General features: G+C 40.8%; 1 protein-coding gene across 1 annotated transcript; it reads left to right on the top strand.

The window, feature by feature from the left end:
- The first annotated feature begins 3531 nt into the window (after positions 1 to 3531).
- On the top strand, positions 3532 to 16048 carry LOC144076247 (myosin heavy chain, fast skeletal muscle-like). The gene is made up of 40 exons (XM_077603931.1): positions 3532 to 3657; positions 3947 to 4162; positions 4949 to 5092; positions 5161 to 5317; positions 5679 to 5706; positions 5802 to 5913; positions 6192 to 6284; positions 6358 to 6421; positions 6488 to 6586; positions 6667 to 6770; positions 6865 to 7003; positions 7105 to 7223; positions 7301 to 7450; positions 7529 to 7699; positions 7810 to 8116; positions 8183 to 8256; positions 8340 to 8427; positions 9000 to 9117; positions 9191 to 9314; positions 9397 to 9533; positions 9622 to 9877; positions 9953 to 10195; positions 10274 to 10450; positions 10522 to 10667; positions 10955 to 11045; positions 11112 to 11501; positions 11578 to 11704; positions 12304 to 12422; positions 12508 to 12704; positions 12785 to 12968; positions 13039 to 13204; positions 13284 to 13408; positions 13839 to 14147; positions 14228 to 14431; positions 14498 to 14623; positions 14690 to 14860; positions 14928 to 15032; positions 15467 to 15562; positions 15717 to 15848; positions 15918 to 16048. Exons 2-40 carry the CDS (start codon positions 3959 to 3961, stop codon positions 15936 to 15938), a joined length of 5817 nt encoding a protein of 1938 aa, XP_077460057.1. The 5' UTR covers positions 3532 to 3657; positions 3947 to 3958; the 3' UTR covers positions 15939 to 16048.
- Positions 16049 to 16597: the final 549 nt, after the last annotated feature.

Raw genomic sequence — 16597 nt, 5'->3', positions numbered from 1 at the left:
GCAGTGATTTAAAGGAGCTGTTTGGGGACACTTCAAACTTTCAGGTAATTGGTTCCAAAGGTGAAGAGCATAATACTGAATTCATACCTAATTCTTGTTCTTCGAGAGCTGACCAGTTCTAGACAACCTTAGGGATCTAGATGAGTTGTATAGACCAGGGGTGGGCAAACAATTCCACAAAGGGCCGCAGTGGGTGCAAGTTTTCCTTCCTATCCATAAAGAGTACACATTTTCACCAATCTTGTGTCCTATGAGTGCAATCAGTGGATTGCAGTCAGGCGCTTCTTGTTTTCTACAGAAATCTCATTGGTCAAAGTGTCTGTGCTGGATTGGTTGGAACAAAAACCTACACCGAAAGCGACCCTCGAGGACCAGTTTGCCCACCCTTGGTATAGACCAAGGCTGTCAGACTCGGGTTGGTTCACGGGCCGCATTAATGTCAACTCGGTTTCATGTGGGCCGGACCATTTTAGATATAATATTTAGATTTTTTTTTTAAATAAATGGTTAAAAGAACTGGATTAAAAGCCCTGAATATTCAGTTTTTTATAGATCTAAAACAATGTTTATTTTAGCTTTATATATATTTTTTTAGATTTTACAAAATGATTTTTGAACTAAAAACACAGAAAAAAATGATTAAAAAATTACAATTATTGATTAAAAAGGGGGAAAATCAGGAAATTTAATATACATCTATACTCTTCATTTTAATTTGATCCTAAAACAGAAAGTCGGCACTCATGATTTACTTTCTCGGGCCGTACAAAATGATGTGGCGAGACAGATTTGGCCCCCCGGCCGCCACTTTGACACCTGTGGTATAGACTATTAGTTGATTTTGTTTCTGGATTTTTCTTTAAAAAAAAATCACAAAAGATTTCAAAAAATAAAACATTGAAATTTACCATCACACCAGCGTCATCCTCATTTTGCGACCGTGACACAGTTGGTTACCCAGTTGCCCGGGGACCAAAGGGTCAGCAGATGTGTCCTTGGGCAGGACACGCAAGCGTAATTTATTCCCTGCGGGTGGGCAGCGCCTCAGATGGCAGGAGGACAATTTGTGTATAAATGTGTCAAGTATGAATGTGAACACATGTAAAGCGCTTTGTGAAGTGTCTGTGTGAAGTGTCTATATAAATTAAGTTTGCTTGCTGTAGCCAATCACTATAAAAAAAAAATAGAATGCTCTAGACCTCATGTGTCAAAGTGGCGGCCCGGGGGCCAAATCTGGACCGCCGCATCATTTTGTGTGGCCCGGGAAAGTAAATCATGAGTGCCGACTTTCTGTTTTAGGATCAAATTAAAATGAAGAGTATAGAGGTATATAAAATTTCCTGATTTTCCCCCTTTTAAATCAATAATTGTAATTTTTTAATCATTTTTTTCTGTGTTTTTAGTTCAAAAATCATTTTGTAAAATCTAAAAATAGATTAAAAAAAAGCTCAAATAAACATTGTTTTAGATCTATAAAAAAACTGAATATTCAGGGCTTTTAATCCAGTTCTTTTAATCCATTTATCAAAACAATATCTAACGTTAAAGCGGCCCGCGAACCAACCCGAGTCTGACACCCCTGCCCTAGACAAAACGTATTATTATTTATAAAATGATATATATATATATATATATATATATATATATATATATATATATTTAACTATTATACTCATTTTGAAAGAAGGAAGCAGTCTGCTTTTGCACTTTTCCTCTTTTGTTGTACATTCACAATACTTCTCTTTCATAGTGAGGTTAGGTTAGAACTTTATTTATTTCATCCCGTATTCGGGAAATGTATTGGTTGCAGTAGCAAGACAGACACAAGACACACAAGACATTGTCGACCAAGGTAAAAAAAAAACTTGGCAATTGATCAGGGTCTGGAAGTCTATTTGGAGAAAACTCTTGGAATGACCCAGGACAGACTAGAGAGACTGTTTTATTAGAATGCCAACATTTTGAAAAGGTGTGATTAATCTGACCTCGTAAATGAGCACATTTCCTCCCAAAACACAAGAAAAACAGTCCAATTATGCTTTTCACTGCAGACGACATGTCATTAGTCATTCGAACAAGCAGGCTACCCAATGGAAACTTGACTCTGCTATCAGTCTAAATATCTCCCAACAAGTGCTAACTAAATACCTGACATCAGAGGTCAAACAAAATAAGCACGACACTTACCATCACACAAAAGAAGGTCACAAATAGACATTAATAGAAAAGAAGAGAAGAGAATACATAAAGTTAAAATAATGCAAGGAAATAAAATAAAATTCTTAAAAAGTACTCAATGAATGAATGAGTCTATGCAATGGTCACACAGGTAATTGTATTCCAAAAGTGAAAATTTGCTATAAACCATTAATTGTTGACCTTTTGGTTGATCTTAACAAGTCTTTGATCGTTTAAAACAGAAGGAGCGACGGCTTGTTTTATTTTCATTTTCAATTCTAATCCAATCCAGATTTCCTCCTTTGTTCTTCACGGTTAAACAATGAGACTTCGTTATTGTTTGTTGGAAGAATGTCCTTTTTCGATAATGCCACACTGTAATCCGTTGACCGGATACGGAGCTATTAATAAGCGCATTGGTGCATTCTCTTTTGTCTTCTAACAAATCCCATTAACGTTGGGATTTGATCAGACTGAGGGCTGGCCGAGTATGTCGGTCATGGCACGGTATCCTTGTTTTCACAAGTCCTTCATTTTGTTCCTTTGTCACAGGAAAGACTTGTGAGGCTTCTGTAACAGAATACCAGTGACATATGATCGCTTTCTCTGTGTACTAAAGTTGGATGCTCCTCAGTGCCAAAGTGCATTAGAGAGATTATTGTCAAGACCCAAAAAATGTCGGAACTTAACTAACAGACATGCCAGCCGGATAAAGTAGTTACACAGTTAAAAAAAAGACATCTTTAAAATCTTGCCTTTATGTATTTCTATATATAAACCTCTTTTTTTCCTCCATCTTGACGATAAATTTCTGCTTGTCAAGTTTACAATCGTCTTTGTCGTGTATTCTTTTCTATTTACTGGGGCTGTCAGGGTCCTAATAGTTTCTATTTAAAACAAATTCATCAAACGGAGTATTTGAATGTCTGAGCAAACCATCCCATCAACACTCACAAGCCCATTTAATCTTCTGCTGACAGCAATGTCGTCTCTTTATAGTCCTAAATGAACAATTATCATTGCTGCCATACAAACTACACTTTTTTCCGTGTCTTCCAATGACTTGCATTTTCCATTGAATTGATCAGGAAGGGCATCTTTGATCAGCTATCGATCAGCGGTGAGGGTCGATGCCAGACAATAGCCGTAAAAGTACATGACCATAATAAGCAAGCCATTGATGACCAGTCAAGGCTATAAAAGAAGTCTGGATGGACGCCCTCAAGGAGTGACGGGCGACAAGTCAAGGTGAGTGGCTCTCTGCCTTCTATTAGAACAAGGCAAACCAGTAGCTTAGAAAACAATGCAGGGCATGACCGCGGACCGCCAGGCATCACAAAGCCTCCAAACGACGCCGAGCCAACATTTAGAAGGACCACAGGATCCTTCATCTATTTACAACTAAATTCTTTGTCTTTTGTTTCCTCCATCTTTTAGAACCTCAACCATCATCACTGTTCTGCTAAGGGAGGGAAGAGAGTAAGTTCATTCAATTATTTGAATCTAATTCATGATCTGAAATATATTTTCTTGTTCTCGACTTTATTATATATGATATATTTTCGGATTTCCCGAATACGGGATGAATAAAGTTATCCAATCCAATATCTCCATCACATTTTTCATCCATCCATAATTTCCATATGTATTTCTTTCTAGTAATCTATCCATCTATGCATCCATGACTTTGGCTTTTATATGCAGAAGTTAGAGGATTTTCATGTGATTATATCAAATGCCTGCTGGCTGTTCTTTTTCTTCCTTGCAGAAAAACATCATCATGAGTGGGGATGCAGAAATGGAGTGTTTCGGGGCAGCGGCCATTTACCTCCGCAAGCCAGAAAGGGAGCGTCTGGAGGCCCAAAATACTCTGTTTGACGCCAAGACATCATACTTTGTGACCGAAGCCAGCGAGATGTACCTCAAAGGCAAGCTGGTGAAGAGAGAAGGTGGTAAAGCCACTGTGGAAACAATCTGCGGCAAGGTGAGAGCCGTCATACTGAAAAGAAAAAGAATACAAGTGAAATTTAAAAAAGCTTCAACAAATAACTTTTACTTTCATAGAAATACAGTGAATTACGGTGTTTCAGGAGATTATTTATGCATACAAAAAGGCACGATGGCACATGATAATGGCTCTTGAAAAATTGTGTTTGGAATATTTTTGTTTTGAGAGAAGGATTGGTTCATCCCTCCACAGATTTTTAATGGGGTTCAAAAGTAAGTGATTACATGACACAGACTTTTTGACTTAGCAACCAATCTGATTTTTCTCAAGATACTATTTGGCCATACTGATGTGATGGCGAACTGATGCCCATATTTTTAGAACAGTAAAAATAATGCAAAATATAATGGAACAAGTAAATGATAAACCACTTTGTTTGAATTAAGGTCAAGAAATGCTTTGTTTATGATGACCAGTTCTAGACAACCTTAGGGATCTAGATGAGTTGTATAGACCAGGGGTGGGCAAACTATTCCTCAAAGGGCCGCAGTGGGTGCAGGTTTTCATTCCAACCCATCAAGAGGACACCTTTTCACCAATCTGGTGTTTTACGAGTGCAATCAGTGGATTGCAGTCAGGTACTTCTTGTTTTCTGCAGAAATCTCATTGGTCAAAGTGTCTGTGCTGGATTGGTAGGAACAAAAACATGCATCCACAGCGGCCATCCAGGACCGGGTTGGCCACCCCTGGGCTAGTGGTTTGATTTACATCAGGCAAAAAGCACGGAATTACTGAAATCTCTACCATTTACTGTCGTGTTAGTCTCTCACTGTAAAGGAGGATGAAATCTTCCCCATGAATCCACCCAAGTTTGACAAGATTGAGGACATGGCCATGATGACCCACCTCAGCGAGCCTTCCGTGTTGTACAACCTCAAAGAGCGTTATGCAGCATGGATGATCTATGTGAGTTCCATTCCAAATGATCTAAAGTGTCAATTATGATTATTTGTGATCATCAAATCTTTTTTCAGACCTACTCTGGGCTGTTCTGCGTCACTGTGAACCCCTATAAGATGCTCCCGGTGTACGACTCAGGGGTCGTAGCAGGATACAGAGGAAAGAAGAGGATTGAGGCCCCTCCTCACATCTTCTCCATCTCTGACAATGCCTATCAGTTCATGCTCCAAGGTATCATAAAACCTTTAGTAGTTAGCTCAATGTATTGAATTTTCAGACTACAGTTAGCTGCTTTTTCGGTAATTAGTAACCCTGACGATTATAGTCCAATGTGGCTTATTTACTTATTTACACGCTAATAATGCATGCCTTTTGATGTAACTTTCCCATAGTGCAATGTGGACACATGCGGCAAAGATTACAAAAAATAGGTTAAAAGAAACTGCAAGGTCACCATTTATAATTAGTTGAAACAAGGTTTTACAAACGAGAGTGACCCTCTGTAACATTGCCCTTTTTTCTCATTGCATCATCTCAAACAGTTGCCTATGAATGCAACTACCAAATTGTGTCTTTTCTTTTTTAATTACAGACAGGGAAAATCAGTCTGTCCTCATCACGTATGTTTCCTCTTTTGTACGTTACACAGTTTGAATTAGAATTTTTGTTGCGTGGCATAAAGTGATTTATAATATTTATTTCTATTGCCTTCTAGTGGAGAATCTGGCGCAGGAAAGACAGTGAACACCAAACGTGTCATTCAATACTTTGCGACAATTGCAGTACCTGGAGGAAAGAAATCTGAGCATGCAGCTGGCAAAATTCAGGTAGAAATTCTTTAAAAAATAATTACAGCTATGTAATTATTAAATTATTTGGAGTGTGGGGATCCTTGTTTTTTGGGTGTTTAGTCCAGAGGATGTCGAAATTGCGTGTCAACTGCGGGCCGATACATTTGTTGTGATTAAAAGCTATATTGTATAAATAAATGAAACTTATTTTACTGATTTGCTCATCAAACATATTGGATTTGCTTATTTCATAATCGCCTAGAAAAGGTCTTGTTTTCTTTTTTTCTCTTTATTTTGTGGTTTTCCTTTTAAAGGGATCATTAGAGGATCAAATCATTGCCGCAAATCCCCTGCTGGAGGCTTACGGTAATGCCAAAACTGTGAGGAATGACAACTCATCCCGCTTTGTAAGCATCTCTCGTCATGTCATGCAATTGTTGTTCCACATGATGAACCACAGACACTCCTTTTTTTCCATAGGGTAAATTCATTAGAATCCACTTTGCCACCACAGGAAAGCTGGCCTCTGCAGATATTGAAACATGTAAGACAAAAAAAGATGCACGAGTTGTTTCGGTGTGTTGCTACCAATGGTCCATGTGATCTACAGACTTGCTGGAGAAGTCTCGTGTGACCTTCCAGCTATCTGCGGAGAGGAGCTACCACATTTTCTATCAGCTCATGACTGGCCACAAACCCGAGTTGCTCGGTATGAGGACCTTCGAAACTTTTAACTTTTGTGTCTTACCACACGTGGCAAGAATGAACAAAACATGTGGTTTTTGACAGAGGCTCTGCTAATCACCACCAACCCATATGACTATCCCATGATCAGTCAAGGGGAAATTACAGTGAAGAGCATCAATGATATTGAGGAGTTCATGGCCACCGATGTAATATAACAGTCACATCCTCTTCAGTTGTAAGGCCAAGGTTACTTTCTTTACGTAAAAAAACTGACAATGTTTGAATACATTTCAACAACAGGCTGCCATTGATATCTTGGGCTTTACTAATGAAGAGAAGCTCAGTATGTACAAGCTAACAGGAGCTGTGATGCATCACGGAAACATGAAGTTCAAGCAGAAACAGCGTGAAGAGCAAGCTGAGCCAGATGGCACTGAGAGTGAGTTTCATCAAATATGAATTGACTGACTATTGTCTAACTGGCCGTTCTTCTTAAATGACAGGTTTGTAATGTAATTGTCTGACCTTCTATTACTGTAGTTGCTGATAAGATCTCCTATCTCATGGGCCTCAACTCCGCTGACCTCCTGAAGGCTCTGTGCTACCCAAGGGTCAAAGTTGGAAATGAGTTTGTGACCAAGAGTCAGACTGTACCTCAGGTAAAATGTCAGATTTTTTTTGTATGTTGGTTTTAAGCAAAATTTTCCCAACTTCTAGAATTGATTTGAATGTACAGGTGAACAACGCAGTCTCTGCCCTCTCTAAATCAGTCTATGAGAAAATGTTCTTGTGGATGGTGGTTAGAATCAATGAGATGCTGGATACTAGGCAGCCCAGGAGCTTCTTTATTGGTGTCTTGGACATCGCTGGTTTTGAGATCTTTGATGTAAGTACGCATACACTACAGTGCCGACACACTGCACGACACTTTAAAACTGTTGTTGGTGCTCTCTCAACGTGACAGTTCAACAGCTTGGAGCAGCTCTGTATCAACTTCACCAATGAAAAACTGCAACAGTTTTTCAATCATCACATGTTCGTCTTGGAGCAAGAAGAGTACAAGAAAGAAGGAATCGAATGGGAGTTCATCGACTTCGGCATGGACTTGGCCGCTTGCATTGAGCTTATTGAGAAGGTGGGCAACAAAGTGCTGATGCGGAAATGTCACAATATTTTTTCAAGCTTTTATTACCAATAGAATATTGATATAATATCCAGTTTGATTCTATTTGTGGTCATCATCAGCCAATGGGAATTTTCTCCATCCTTGAAGAGGAGTGCATGTTCCCCAAGGCTTCAGACATCACTTTCAAGAACAAACTATACGACCAGCATCTTGGCAAAAACAAGTCGTTTGAGAAGCCGAAGCCTACCAAAGGCAAAGCTGAAGCACACTTTTCTTTGGTGCATTATGCTGGCACTGTCGACTACAACATTGTTGGCTGGCTGGACAAGAACAAGGACCCGCTGAATGACACCGTTGTTCAGCTCTACCAGAAATCCTCTACCAAGCTTCTGGCCTACCTGTATGCAACACACGCCTCATCAGATGGTAGGAAGTAGTGTACATTAATTTTAGATTTGAACAAATACTGATAAGATAAGATTTCACCAACAGCTGAGGGTGCAGGTGGAAAGAAAGGTGGCAAGAAGAAAGGTGGATCCTTCCAAACGGTGTCTGCTTTGTTCAGGGTAAAAATGCAGTCCAAAAATGCTTACATGCAATGCGTTCTACTTATTTACCTGTGAAAAATAATGGCTTCTCAAACCCTCAGGAGAATCTGGGCAAACTGATGACAAACCTGAGAAGCACACATCCTCACTTTGTGCGCTGTCTGATTCCTAACGAATCTAAAACGCCAGGTATTACGCCATAGATTTAAAAATCAGTCACGATAAATTCATAATTATTTACATGTATTGTTATCATTATTGTATCATTTATGAATGTGACCTAATTTACTAAAACGTGCATTAAAAAAAATCAATTATCATCAGCACAGTAACAGGAAACTGTATGATGCGGATCCTATTGGAAAAAATCTTGTTAAATGAATTGAAACAACACTTTAATAAATTGGAAAAAAACACACCTTTATTTTTTTCTGATGTGGGGAAAAAAGAAGCATTTTAAGAAAGAGCCCTTTCTTAGTCTGGCCAGAAATTTTATCAAAGCCAGTAATATTTTCCGCAATCAAATGTGAGTATCCCAGGTTTCCCCACCCATTTTTTGACATAACTAATACTCATGATTACATTTACCTGTGTTCAGGTGTTAATTTTTTTGCATGTGTGACACAATGGCTGTGCTCTCCGCAATATTATTCTGTGTTTAAATATTCATTTCTCTACTATAATAGATTTAAGAAATTCAAGAACTGTCTTTCACATTAAGGTCGTTTAACATACACAATATTTTCACCAATACACACTAGGTCTAATGGAGAACCACCTGGTCATCCATCAGTTGCGCTGTAACGGTGTGCTGGAAGGCATCAGGATCTGCAGAAAGGGTTTCCCGAGCAGAATTCTCTATGGTGACTTTAAGCAAAGGTAGGGCAGTCAAATACTAGCAATGATTGTTTTAGAATAACTCACCCAATTTAAAATAAACCTTGACTTTCAGATACAAAGTGTTGAACGCCAGCGTCATCCCTGAGGGTCAGTTCATAGACAATAAAAAGGCCTCAGAGAAGCTTTTGGGCTCCATCGATGTGGATCACAGTCAATACAAGTTTGGTCATACTAAGGTAGGCAAAACAAAATGTCAATGTTTAACGATAACTGGAAATAACAGTTGCTTCAGACAATCAAAAGACAGATGACTTTCAGGTCTTCTTTAAAGCGGGATTGCTGGGTACATTGGAAGAGATGAGAGATGAGAAATTGGCCGAGCTGGTCACAATGACTCAGGCTTTGTGCAGGGGCTATGTCATGAGACGAGAGTTTGTCAAGATGATGGAGAGGAGGTATCACACATCGTTTGTCTCTGCAATTTACCTTCAAACAATGTAGAAGGTGGAATATTTGAAGCAAGATTGCTCAATTTCTTCTTAGGGAGGCCATTTATTCCATCCAGTACAATGTCCGCTCATTCACGAATGTTAAACACTGGCCATGGATGAAGCTCTACTTCAAAATTAAGCCCCTGCTAAAGAGTGCAGAGACAGAAAAGGAGATGGCTCAAATGAAAGAGGACTTTGATAAAACCAAGGAGGACCTCACGAAGGCACTGGCAAAGAAGAAGGAACTAGAAGAGAAGATGGTTTCGCTCCTTCAGGAGAAGAATGACCTTATGTTGCAAGTGCAATCTGTATGTGGATTTAGTACATCATATAAAGAGAACGGGAACTTTGTAGTGATAAAGCCGGCATGATTTTCTTTTTAGGATAGTGAAACCCTTACTGATGCAGAGGAAAGGTGCGAGGGGCTCATCAAAGCCAAAATCCAGCTTGAGGCCAAAGTTAAAGAGACAACTGAGAGGCTGGAAGACGAGGAGGAAATCAATGCTGAATTGACAGCAAAGAAGAGGAAGCTGGAGGACGAGTGCTCCGAGTTGAAGAAAGACATCGATGACCTGGAACTTACCCTGGCTAAAGTAGAGAAGGAGAAGCATGCTACTGAGAACAAGGTGGTCGTGATGTTTATCTCTTGCAGATTTACGCCTCCTTGCAATGAGCTAAACCGTGACTAAACATTGGTGATATAGGTTAAAAACCTGGTTGAGGAGATGGCTTCTCAAGATGAGACCATTGCAAAGTTGTCCAAAGAGAAGAAAGCCCTCCAAGAGGCTCATCAACAGACACTGGATGACCTTCAAGCAGAGGAAGACAAAGTCAACACCCTGACAAAGGCTAAGTCCAAGCTGGAGCAGCAAGTGGATGACGTAAGTCAGCCACATGTTGGCAATGGTAAATGAGAGAGAGACAGAAATCTAAATACGTTTATTCCTCCCAGCTTGAAGGATCACTGGAGCAAGAAAAGAAGCTCCGTTTGGATCTTGAAAGAGCTAAACGGAAGCTGGAGGGAGACCTAAAGCTGGCTCAAGAATCTATAATGGATCTTGAGAATGACAAGCAGCAGTCTGATGAAAAAATTAAAAAGTATGGACTATAATGCACTCTAAATTGCCCCTAGGTATGAGTGTGAGCATGTATTGTTGTCTGTCTCCTTGTACTTTGCGATTGGCTGGCCACCAATAAAGACTGTCCATCACTTGCTGCCCATAGTTGCCTGGGATAAGCTCCAGCACCCTTATGAAGATAAGCGGTACAGTAAATGAATGAATGAATGAATGAACTATAATGTATTTACTGTCTTCATCAAATGGCATGCTAAATGAACCTTAGCTCTCCTACTGTATGTATTTACTACCAACTGACATTTCCAGGAAAGACTTTGAGTTGGGCCAATTACTGAGTAAGATAGAAGATGAGCAAAGTCTTGGAGTCCAATTACAGAAAAAGATAAAAGAACTTCAGGTATTTCTTTGGTGGTAAATTCCATGGTAAACATACAATTAAATATGGCAAATATGTGAACATCAGGCCCGTATTGAGGAGCTTGAGGAGGAGATTGAAGCTGACCGGGCCGCTCGTGCCAAGGTGGAGAAGCAGAGGTGTGATCTCTCCAGGGAACTTGAGGAGATCAGTGAGCGACTTGAAGAGGCCGGCGGGGCTACCTCTGCTCAGATCGAGATGAACAAGAAGCGTGAGGCCGAGTTCCATAAGCTCCGGCGTGACCTGGAAGAGTCCACCTTGCACCACGAAGCAACCGCCGCGGCGCTCCGCAAGAAGCAAGCTGACAGCGTGGCTGAGCTGGGTGAGCAGATTGATAACCTTCAGCGGGTCAAACAGAAACTGGAGAAAGAAAAGAGTGAATTCAAAATGGAGATTGATGACCTTAGCTGCAATATGGAGTCTGTTGCCAAATCAAAGGTGAGAGAGTATTGAAACGTGTTTTAACCAAAAATGAAAATATGTTTCCATGCTTAATTCCATCTTCTTCTCCTAGGCCAACCTTGAAAAGATGTGCAGGACATTAGAAGATCAACTGAGTGAGCTGAAATCCAAGAATGATGAGAATGTCCGTCAACTAAATGATATTAGCGCACAAAAAGCAAGACTTCACACAGAAAACGGTAGGAAACAGAGCACGGCAACGCGCTCGTAACATAACACAAATAAATTTAAATGAACTTCGATTACGATGCAGACACACTCAAAAATAAGTTTAATCTAACCTTGCACAAAACTTAATTCTAATTTAGTTTTGAAGTTTTATACTTTTCTTCTCCCGGGTTGGCTCTATTTGCTCCACCCTGACTTTCAGATGCAATCGAACGAGGGTTGTTTGCTTTTGTATTCCCTTCAAAATATTCAGAAAATGACGCACACAAATGTCAATAGGATAACGCACGACCACTTGCCAACAAGAAGTAGAATATACGCCATTCGGACTGACTAACGGGAAAAAAAACATGCAAAAAAATGCAACGCTCCGCCCAGTGCTCCTAGAGATTACACAAGGGAGTTGCGGGGAGAGATACAGTGCCCATGATGTTCTTATGAGCAGCCTCTCACGTCCACTGTATGCTCGTATATCAAAATTTGTCTCGTATCTCAAGATAAATATTTCCCCGAAATTTTACTCGTATCTCAAATTGCTCATATGTCGGGGCACTCATATGTCGAGGTACCACTGTAATTTGAAAGCCTTGAATATGCTATCTTTGATTAGGTGAGTTTGCACGTCAGCTAGAGGAAAAAGAAGCTCTCGTGTCTCAGCTCACAAGAGGCAAGCAGGGCTACACCCAACAGATTGATGAGCTCAAGAAGCACATTGAAGAAGAAGTGAAAGTAACAGTCAACAAAATCCCTCCAATAAAAGACAGTAAAATTACCTGGCAGAGAATATTCACCTTTGTCTTTTTGCTGCTGGCAGGCCAAGAATGCCCTGGCCCACGCCGTCCAGTCATCCCGTCATGACTGTGACCTTCTGCGAGAGCAGTATGAGGAGGAGCAGGAAGCAAAAGCTGAACTCCAAAGAGCCATGTCAAAAGCTAACAGTGAGGTGGTGCAATGGAGAACCAAATATGAGACAGATGCTATTCAGCGCACTGAGGAGCTTGAGGAGGCAAAGTACGTCATAACAAAGGAAGCCCAATGCTTGCAAAAAATGAAGCGTCTCCTACCATTAATCTAACTGTTATGCCCTTCAGAAAAAAGCTTGTCCAGCGTCTCCAGGATGCAGAGGAATCCATCGAGGCGGTGAACTCAAAGTGCGCTTCTTTGGAAAAGACCAAGCAGAGACTGCAAGCTGAGGTGGAAGATCTAATGATTGATGTGGAGCGGGCCAACGCTCTTGCTGCCAACCTTGACAAGAAGCAGAGAAACTTTGATAAGGTCTGATTTTTTTACAGTTAAATTTATCTTACGATTTGTGAATTTACTCTTTTACTTGCGATGTATTCAGATTCTTGCTGAGTGGAAGCAAAAATATGAAGAGAGCCAAGCTGAACTGGAGGGATCTCTGAAGGAGTCCCGCACGCTCAGTACTGAGATGTTCAAGTTGAAGAACTCATATGAAGAAGCATTGGATCATCTTGAGACCTTAAAGAGGGAGAACAAGAACCTGCAACGTAAGATCCGCATTACCAAAGGACCAACGTGTTAAGACGCACCAACTTGCAGTTGTTTAACCATTGTTTAATCTCATAGAGGAAATTTCTGACTTGAGCGAGCAAATTGGAGAGACGGGAAAGACAATCCATGAACTTGAAAAGGGAAGGAAGACTGTGGAAATTGAAAAGTGTGAAATTCAAACAGCCCTGGAAGAGGCAGAGGTAATAATTCTAGTAAAATCCCAATAATCAAACTTAGTTTGCGTTTTTAAGTTAAAGGGTTTATATTTTTGAACACAATTTTCCACATTGTAAATAATGTACACCTGTATATTTTTATACAACCCCTATTTTAGTGAACACGTCAAATGCAATATAAAGCATTCCAGTAAAACATGTCAAACACGATAAGGGATAAAATACTCTTGATAAACAAATTTAGCCGTGACATCAATAAGTGGCCAATGGAGTTGTTCTTCTCAATCATTTGAAGACACGCATGTTTTTTCACAGCCAGTCGGAAATCACAAAAGGCCTTGACTTTATCCAACGGGTTAACTACAATTTTGAAGACGAAAAAATAAAAAAGCCACTTTAGCTTGACTTTTTGGCATATTCACGGTTAACCTAAAGGGGTCCTGTTTGTTCACAGGCTACTCTAGAGCACGAGGAGTCCAAGATTCTTCGTGTCCAGCTTGAACTGACCCAAGTCAAGGGTGAGGTTGACAGAAAGCTCGCAGAAAAGGATGAAGAGATGGAGCAGTTCAAGAGGAACAGTCAGCGTGTGATCGAATCCATGCAGAGCACTTTGGACGCAGAGGTCAGGAGCAGGAATGATGCTCTAAGAATCAAGAAGAAGATGGAGGGAGATCTAAATGAGATGGAAATTCAGCTGAGCCATGCCAACCGCCAGGCAACCGAAGCGCAGAAACAACTGAGGAATGTCCAGGGACAACTCAAGGTAGATATACCCTGTGTTATCTGAAAAACCAGCCTGAAAGGAAAAAAAATACTGATTTGCATCAATATTTTCTCATACAGGATGCCCAGCTCCATCTTGACGAAGCCATAAGAGGTCAAGAGGACATGAAGGAGCAGGTTGCTATGGTAGAGCGCAGAAACAACCTGATGCTGGCTGAAATTGAGGAGCTGAGAGCTGCTTTGGAGCATACAGAGAGAAGCCGCAAAGTAGCTGAAGCTGAGCTGATTGATGCCAGTGAGCGTGTTGGTCTGCTTCACTCTCAGGTACTCTTCACAAAAATTGAAATTCTTGCAACAACTTCAGAGTATGCATTTTTTCTTTCAATACAGAACACCAGCCTCATCAATACTAAGAAGAAACTGGAGTCTGACCTTGTCCAGATCCAGAGTGAAGTGGAGGATGCTGTGCAAGAATCAAGGAATGCTGAAGACAAGGCTAAGAAGGCCATCACGGATGTGGGTTTCAGGGCATTCACCTGAATGTAAAAGCTACTGCTGAGCTCACGGCTTCGTGGATTGTAGGCTGCCATGATGGCTGAAGAGCTGAAGAAGGAGCAGGACACCAGTGCTCATTTGGAGAGGATGAAGAAGAACCTGGAGGTGACGGTCAAAGACCTGCAGCACCGCCTGGATGAGGCCGAGACTCTGGCCCTCAAGGGAGGCAAAAAGCAGCTCCAGAAACTGGAGGCCAGGGTAATGCTCTCATTCCACGGGCTAGCGGAGAACTGGAGGACCAATAGTAGCCTACTTTTTGCTTTAGGTGCGTGAGCTTGAAGCTGAGCTAGAAGCTGAGCAGAGGCGAGGATCCGATGCTATAAAAGGCGTTCGAAAGTATGAGAGAAGAGTGAAGGAGCTCTCTTATCAGGTAGGGGTTAGCATTCTTCCATATGTCTGTTATTGTCTAAGAACGGCAGAATGTAACACAAGTAGCGGTTAGCTGAGTGATTAGCACGTCGGCAACATAATTTTTGGGGTCCTGGGTTAAAATCCAGGTCAGTCCACCTGTGTGGAGTTTGCCCCGGGCTTGCGTGGGTTTTCTCTGGGTACTCCCACTTTCCAAAAACAAGCATTGTACGCTGGTTGGACACTCTAAATTGCCCCTAGGTATGAGTGTGAGCGTGAATGGTTGTTTGTCTCCTCGTGCCCTGCGATTGGCTGGCCACCAATTCAGGATGTCCCCCACCTCGTGCCCGAAGTCAGCTGGGATAGGCTCCAGCACCCCCGCGACCCTTGTGAGGATAAAGGGGTTCAGAAAATGAATGAATGAATAAATAACACAAGTAATCATGTTGCCATCAGACTGACGAGGACAAGAAGAATGTCAATAGACTTCAAGATTTGGTGGACAAACTGCAGCTAAAAGTCAAGGCCTACAAAAGGCAGTCAGAAGAGGCTGTGAGTATCACGTTTGCTTATTTGAGATCGTACTGTTGTTTCATATATATTATTAAATACCTTTCGGGAATCTTAGAATAATCAATTTGACCTACATTTACACTGAAAGGATGTCAAATGTAAATGTTAATTCTACTGTTGGGATGCCCCCCAGGAGGAACAAGCCAACACTCACATGTCTAGGCTGCGGAAGGTTCAACATGAGCTGGAGGAGGCTCAGGAGAGAGCAGACATTGCCGAGTCGCAGGTCAACAAGATGAGGGCCAAAAGTCGGGAAATAGGAAAGGTTAGTAATCCGATTCAGACGAAGCCAAGTTGCTGTCATGGGATGAAACATGCCATGTTTTCATTGTAGACAAAAGATGCTGAAGAATAAGATGGAACATCATTGAGAGATCAAAATGACAATCATATAATATGATCTGTCATTACAATGCTCTCATTATATACTGTTGATGTACATTCAATAAACTTATTTTGCCGGTCGAGGGATTTTTTTGTCTCTTTTTGGTGACAACATAAACAAAGCAATGGGGACAATACCAACAATATTCTCAGTTGGAAGACTGAGTTTTGTCATTCCAAGGAAGAGCACATGCAAAACTGACAACAGGTGACTGGGCCATGGCGTATGACTGCCAATTTGCGTTTCCTTTTTGGACGCAATTTCCATTGACATAGCAGTGATAAATGACAGCTGCCCTTTGCCCCCTTCATTCCTTGAAATAAGGCACCTGTTAACTAAGGATTGTGAAGCATTCCACCTAGTTCCTATAGAATTACTGTCACACAAAGTAGGAGGCCCTTAAAAAAATCGCTCCAGTCCATAACGTATTATTCAGTATCAACACTTCCCGGGTAATGCTTTCTCTTACCTTTTCCAAGCTCCTTAAAACTATTCATATAGAGACCTTTGATAGTTATTATTGCTATTGCATATATTTCATTTACAAAGTTCTTACTCTTTTGGTAGTGCTTCCCATTTTACAATAAAACTTTCAACTTGAAGGGCTTTTTGTAGTCCATTTCAGCTTC

Source organism: Stigmatopora argus, chromosome 6, assembly GCF_051989625.1.
Source record: "Stigmatopora argus isolate UIUO_Sarg chromosome 6, RoL_Sarg_1.0, whole genome shotgun sequence".
NCBI classification, from domain to species: Eukaryota; Metazoa; Chordata; class Actinopteri; order Syngnathiformes; family Syngnathidae; genus Stigmatopora; species Stigmatopora argus.
Note: the sequence above shows the minus strand (reverse complement) of the source record. Positions and strands in the feature narration are given on the sequence as shown.

What these genes read in the sequence shown, in the direction of transcription:
- LOC144076247 (XM_077603931.1), top strand. Translation starts at nt 3,959, where the DNA reads ATGAGTGGGGATGCAGAAATGGAGTGTTTCGGGGCAGCGGCCATTTAC. An exon ending in GTCAAGATGATGGAGAGGAG is followed by an intron (nt 9,534 to 9,621) that starts GTATCACACATC and finishes ATTTCTTCTTAG; the next exon opens with GGAGGCCATTTATTCCATCC. An exon ending in AGCATGCTACTGAGAACAAG is followed by an intron (nt 10,196 to 10,273) that starts GTGGTCGTGATG and finishes TTGGTGATATAG; the next exon opens with GTTAAAAACCTGGTTGAGGA.